Source organism: Thermobia domestica, chromosome 2 (genome assembly GCF_964235325.1).
Source record: "Thermobia domestica chromosome 2, izTheDome1.hap1.1, whole genome shotgun sequence".
Taxonomy (NCBI): domain Eukaryota; kingdom Metazoa; phylum Arthropoda; class Insecta; order Zygentoma; family Lepismatidae; genus Thermobia; species Thermobia domestica.
The window spans coordinates 204,493,703-204,501,134 of record NC_137455.1 but is presented as its reverse complement, the minus strand read 5'-3'; the positions used below and the strand labels follow the sequence as shown (position 1 = coordinate 204,501,134).

At 36.1% G+C, this 7,432-nt stretch overlaps 1 protein-coding gene across 1 annotated transcript; it reads right to left on the bottom strand.

Annotated features, from left to right (window-relative positions):
• Positions 1-868: 868 nt before the first annotated feature.
• On the bottom strand, positions 869-5,926 carry LOC145679304 (uncharacterized). The gene has a single exon (XM_081749890.1). The coding sequence runs from the start codon at positions 5,924-5,926 to the stop codon at positions 869-871; it is 5,058 nt and encodes a 1,685-aa protein (XP_081606016.1).
• Positions 5,927-7,432: the final 1,506 nt, after the last annotated feature.

Here is a 7,432-nt window from a genome sequence, read left to right as displayed (position 1 = left end):
TTTATATCTATCAAAGGAAAGTGCAGAAGTTCTTGGGTTTAGACTTCGTTCGTAAAACCTTTTGGACAGTTGGACACATTACTCATGGTACAGACACCGAGAGAGAGAATTTCTTCATTATTTCTCTGAAGAAGACGTGTTAGTGTTCTGCAACAACATTCCAGCTGTTGTGGACGCATTGGGTGCTTCTTATAACGCATCCGATTGGAGACTGTTTATAGATGCTTCGAAATCCAGCCTAACAGAGTTCTTCTGCATAATTGTAACAAACTTGGATCAATTCCTGTAGCATACTCTGTTACATGGAAAGAAACGTACAATACCTTGAAATTAATACTTTCTAAGTTAAAATATGAAGAACACGGTTGGCCTGTTTGCGGGGACTTGAAAGTCATAGGTCTTCTACTAGGAATGTAGCCAGGATATACAAAATACCCATGCTTTTTATGTGAATGGGATAGCATGGCAAGAGGCAAGCACTGAAATGTGAGAGAGTGTACTTAGCGCTGTAATTTGTCTGCAAGTAAGAAAAGTGTAATGTACACTCCACTAATTGATAGCAATAAAGTGATATTTCTCCCACTGTTCGTGGACTGTATTATTTTGAACACAAAGTTTGTTGTACAATATACTATTTATTATATTGTAAACACACAACTAAATACAGTAATTGCTATGTATAAGCACCTACACACTATGCAGTCACACACACCACGTTGACACTTATAAAGCACTATAAATTCTCCAGTGTTGCCAAATACAAAACAAAAGAATAATGAAATGCGGCCGAACATACCGCCCACCTTGAAATATCATTTCTACACTACATATAATTCTACACATTACTCTACACTACAAATTCTACATATTATTCTTCATTAAATGGAAGAGAAGAAATTTTTACAATTGGTCGTTTGAAGATACCTTTGCTAGTTTTAATAGTAACAGTTCTAACAATATTATCTACACCAGGATGAACAGCAACTACTCTTGCTAAATTCCAATGTTGAGGAGATGTCTTATCTTCCTTCACTAATACTAAATCATTGACCTTGATATTAGCATGTTTACACCACCATTTTGGCCTTTGTTGCAGCCGAGACAAATATTCTGTTTGCCAACGGTTCCAAAAATGTTGGACCAATCTTTGAGTTAATTGCCAGCGTGACAAATGATTGATTTTTAATTCACATAAATTTGGTTCAGGTATTGCTACTAATGCATCATGAATTAAAAAATGACCAGGAGTTAATACCTGATAGTCATTAGGATCAGAAGATAGAGCAGTTAATGGTCTAGAATTTAAACATGCTTCAATCTGACACAAAACTGTATACATTTCTTCAAATGTGAGTATAGTGTTACCAACTACACGTCTCAAGTGGTACTTGACAGACTTTACACCAGCTTCCCATATGCCTCCAAAGTGAGGTGAGGATGGTGGATTAAAATGCCAATTTATAGATTGCATACTGAGGTAATTACATACAGACTCTTTTGAATCACCATTCGTTACAAGTTTCAGTAAGGATTTTAAGTCTCTGTTTGCACCTATGAAATTTGAACCACAATCACTGTAAATATCAGTAGGTTTTCCCCTTCTAGCTATAAAACGTTTCAAAGCTGCAATAAATGACTCTGTTGAAGCATCACTTACCAATTCTAAATGGATTGCTTTGACACTGAAACAAATGAAGAGTGCTACATAACCTTTGAACAATTTTGAATTTCGACTTTTCATATTTTTTAACATTAGTGGACCAGCATAATCTAAACCGCAATGCAAAAATGGACGAGTTGGTGTTACTCTACCAACAGGAAGTTGACCCATTAATTGAGAGGCTGTTACACTTGACTGTTTGTGACATGTTACACAACTTTTTACAATCTTCCTTACAAAGTCACGACCACCAATAATCCAAAACTTTTGTTGCAAAACAGATAAAAGTAACTGCGAACCTGCATGAAGATGCTTTATATGTTCAGATTTTACAAGAAGTTCTGTAATTCTAGCATGTTTTGGAAGTAAGATAGGATATTTGAAATCATATGTTACACTAGCATTTTGCAAGTGGCCTCCAACTCTCATGACATCATTTTCATCAAGAAATGGATTTAAACTCAATAGTTTGCTATTATAAGGCAAAGGTTTTTTCATACGTAAGTATTTTATCTCAAGTGGATATTCTGATTCTTGAGCTTGTTTTATCCAATGCATTAATGCATTTGACAACTCCTTTGTAGTTAATGGTCCACTACATCTTAACTCCTGTTTACTTTTGCTATTCCTAATAAATCTTTTACACCAAGCAGTAACACGAACTAACTTAGATAATGATGAGAATTTATCTACTATTGTACAGTCAACCTTAATGTGCATGTTAACAGTTGAAGACTTTTGCTCACATTGAACAGAATCTAGATTTTTGCAATTAATATTTACAATAGGTAACTCTGATTCCATCAACCACTTTGGCCCATTCCACCATAGTGAATAAGACTCTAATTGTGACGGATTCAAACCACGAGAACTACAATCAGCTGGGTTGTCTTTGCTCGATGTGTGCGCCCATTTAATAAAAATTGATTGTTGGATCTCAGATATCCGGTTAGCCACAAATGTTTTCCATTTACTCGGACATGAAGAAAGCCATGCTAACACAATAGTAGAATCTGTGTAACAGACAACCTGTTCAAACTTGATTAACATTGCCTTAATGACCGTATTGACTAATCTACATAACAATACTGCAGCACACAATTCTAACCTAGGTATTGATATTTGCTTTATAGGGGCAACTTTGGTCTTTGCCGCAATTAGGTATACTTGCACATTTCCAGATGTATCTATACAACGTACATATGCTACTGCAGCATACGCCTTTTCACTAGCATCTGAGAACCCAATTAGATCATATTTCACAATATTTTCAGAAGAAATACACCTTTTGATCTTAATCTGTCTCAACAATGGCAATTCTTGACAATATACTTCCCACGAGCGAGCAATATCATTCGGAAGTACGTCATCCCATTTAATTGTTAATTTCCATAATGATTGTAGCAACAATTTTGCAACAATGGATACTGGAGATAACCAACCAAGCGGATCATACAATTTTGCAATATCAGCTAGTAACATTCGTTTTGTCATTACTGACTTATAACTGGGAACAACAATAGAAAATGAAAATGAATCACTTGATGGATTCCACTGTATACCTAAAGCTTTTACATTCTCATCTTCATTAAAACAAATTAACGACTGAGTTTCTCTTAAGTGAGAAGGTATACTATTTAGCACATTCATGTCGTTAGTAGACCATTTTCTTAATTCGAAACCACCTTTGTGTAATAATGCTGTTAATTCTGAGTACAATACCATTGCCTCACTACTATCAGCTGCACCTGAAACTAAATTATCAACAAAGAAATCATTCATGACTAATTCTGCAGCTCTGGGATAACAATAACCTTCATCTACAGCTAACTGTTGCAAACACTTTACAGCGAGATATGGAGCCGAACTGGTTCCATAAGTAACAGTTAACAATCTAAAATCACTAATAGGTTGGTCAACTGTTTCTCTCCACACTATTCTCTGGTAATCAGAATCAGTTTGATCTACCTTAACTTGTCTGTACATTTTTGCTATATCAGCACACAATGCAATTGGATGAGTTCTGAACCTTAATATTAATGGGATAATATAATCTTGTAATTTTGGACCTACCATTAAGTTGTCATTGAGAGATACTCCACTGCTAGTTTTAGCACTACCATCAAATACAACTCGCAATTTAGTGGTAGAACTACTTTCATTTAAGACACAATGATGCGGCAGATAATAAGATTCAGATACAAGCTTATCAAGTTCTACATCAGGAATTTTTTCCATGTGACCTAAGTCTAAGTACTCCTTCATGAAATCACAATATTGTTTACATAAATCAGGATCTTTCTGTAACTTACGTTCCATCTGGCATAATCGCTTTACTGCTGTGTCCCGTGATACACCAAGAGGCTCAACATTTTCTTTAAAAGGCAATTTTACAATGTATTTACCATCAACATCACGTTTGTAAGTTTCAGCAAAATACTGCTCACATTTTTGCTCTTCAACGGATAAATGTTGTACAGTTGGCAACTTCTCTACTTCCCAGAATCTTTGCAATGTTTTATTGAGATCAACAGAAACAAAATATGACTGAACACTTGATGTGTTATTCATTAAGTTAATCTGACCACACAATACCCAACCTAACACCGTTTCAATGGCAGACGGAGCTCCATTCGTACCTACGTGTCTCCCACTGAGCAACAATAATGGGAAAACATCAGCACCTAATAACACATCAATAGGGCCGCTTTTATTAAACTGTGGATCTGCTAAGTTTACTTGTTTCACAATTTCCCAATTGCCTATATTTTGAATAGTTACTCTGGGTAAGTTACTTGTGATTCTTGGGACTACTATTGCTTTAGTATGAATATTATTATTACTGTACAATGACTGAAAACACAAATCAACTATTGCATGAGAATTTCCAACGTTAGAACCAGTAACACCTGATATGCTCATGTTTATTTTCTCTTTGTTTATGCGTAATTTCTGGACGCAACGTTCAGTTACAAACGATAATTCACTACCACAGTCGATAAGAGCACGAAATTGTATCAACTTATTTGCATTATCTTTGATATTTATGACAGCGGTGGACAACAACACCTGAGGAATTAGTTTTTGATTTATAGAATGAGAACAATTTACTTGATCTACTTTATCCTTCTTTTCAAAATGCAATAAAGTATGATGTTTTTTGTTGCAAGTGTGGCAACCCTGCTTCACACTACACTTATTCACGGAACAATTTAAGGTCAAACAATTGAAACAAAGCGAATTCTTTTTCACAAAACTATGCCTATCATTCACTGACATATTTATGAACTTTTGACACTTATATAGCTTGTGGTTATTTTTACACATGATACATGACACAATTGGACTTGAATGATGCACTAACGTGTTGTTCTTTTTGTTTGTTTTTAAAGCAGACGTGTCTGCCGGTGACCTTGCACTCACTGCAGCTAACGCTTTGGCACGTTGTAATATGAACTCTTTCAGCTGGTCGAAAGTTGGTTGTTCGTTTTTCTTCAATGAAAGCTCCCATTGTTTTCTGGTGTTCTTATCTAGCTTCTCACCCACATGGTAAATTAAAATCACATCCCAATGTTCCACTGGAAGGCCCAAGGATTTAAGTTCACACACACACTGAACACTATTGTCAACCAATCTTCGTAACTCACCTGATGACTCATTCTTCACAGCTGGTTGAGTAATCAACTTGCTCAAAATATGATTCGCTAGCTCCCTCACATCTTCATATCTTGATTTAAGTAACTCCCATGCTACTTTATAGTTATCATCAGATATGGAAATAGACTGCAACAATATAGCAGGTTCCCCTGATACAGCTGTCTTCAAATACTGCAACTTTTGAGCATTTCCTAACCGATTGTTATTATGAACAGCAGCAACAAATAAGTCACGAAACGATAGCCAATCTTGCACTCTACCACAAAATGTAGGAAGTTCTAAGTCTGGCAACTTTATATCTGTGCACTGTTTATTAGATGTATTTATCTGTTCAGTATTAGGTGACTGCATATTGTACAAAATTTCTAAGACAGAGTCCAACTTATTTTGCACTTCATTAAATTCTCCGTCATATTTTGCAAACTCACTTTCACCACCCACAGAAATGAACCTTGTAATGAGCTCTGTGCAATCGCTATGTAATTGCGTAGCACGTTCAGTGTACAACTTAATACTGAAGTTAGGCTTGTCTTTATTCTCGTTCACTTTATGTATTAACCTTGTCACTTCACGTTTAAGTACAGTTTTCTTACCTATGAGTTCTTCCATTGTTATAATTCTGCACCACTTTGACAATGCACTACAAAATGAAGATACTGCGCCACAAGTTCGCAAACCACGCACATGCACAACTGGAACAAAATCCGGTCGGTAAGGACCACTTTAATGTTCGTGGACTGTATTATTTTGAACACAAAGTTTGTTGTACAATATACTATTTATTATATTGTAAACACACAACTAAATACAGTAATTGCTATGTATAAGCACCTACACACTATGCAGTCACACACACCACGTTGACACTTATAAAGCACTATAAATTCTCCAGTGTTGCCAAATACAAAACAAAAGAATAATGAAATACGGCCGAACACCCACTTTATCCGAGGGTGGGACTTATGAAGCAATTTGTGAAAGCCGTGGACAAGAATGGACAGTGTTTTCAATATATTCCTAAATTTCCCCATCACTGAGTGCAGCAAAACTTTTGGAAGGTACTTATACAGGGCCACAAATTAGAAAGCTGTTAGTAGATGACACATTTCAAAATTCAATGACCGAATTGGAAACGAACGCCTGGTTAAGTTTCAAAAATGTTATAGGTAACTTTCTTCAAAGCAAGAAACACTCCGACTATGTAACAATTCTAGAAGATATGTTGACCCGTTTTCGCGCACTTGGGTGTAACATGAACCTCAAGATACAGTTTCCACATTCTCATCTCGACCTTTTCCCTGCCAATCTTGGTAAGGTCAGCGAAAAGCAACGGGAAAATTTTCACAAAGATATTTCTGCAATGGAGAGCAGATATAAAAGCAGATGGAATATTACAATGTTGGCAGACTATTGTTGGATGATGAAGAGGGATCTTGACAGTTACGACAGAAGTTATAAGAAAACATAGAGGCGTGCATTTAAAAAGGAATAAGTGGCTTCTTAATGAACTTGAGAACCAGCGCAAGTAAACTTACACAACTTTATACCGTAGGAAATAAGGTTTATGATAGTATTATGTGTGTATAGTATTGTTTAGTGTAACCAAAGAAATCTAGTTTATTTGTTTAAATTGTTTTATTGAATTTTTCTGCAGTATTATTCGTGCCTTCCGAAATGAAAATGAAATGAAATGAAATCTTTGAGTTTTACGTCCCACGGTTATGCCGGTTAGGCTAAAGGAGATGGAGATTATGAGAAATGAATGAAATGTTGGAATGAAGAAAGTGGGAGGAAACGGGAGAACCCCGAGAAAACCCACGAGCACGGTGTTTGTCCACCACAAAGCCCACACGGCGCGAGCTGGGATCGAACCAGGGACCCCAAGCACCGAAGATGAACGCTCTACCACTGAGCCACCGCGCTTCCTGCCTTCCGAAATTAAATAATAATATACGTATATTGAAATGATGGTAGTGTTCAAAATGAAGATTGCAAATTGTAAGAAAACCTGGCGTGATAGGCATAAATGGATGCCATTTTTATACTCAGCGCCCAAAAATCATTTAGGATAACCTATTAGTTTGTAAACAATCGAAACTTTTTTAAAAATTCTTA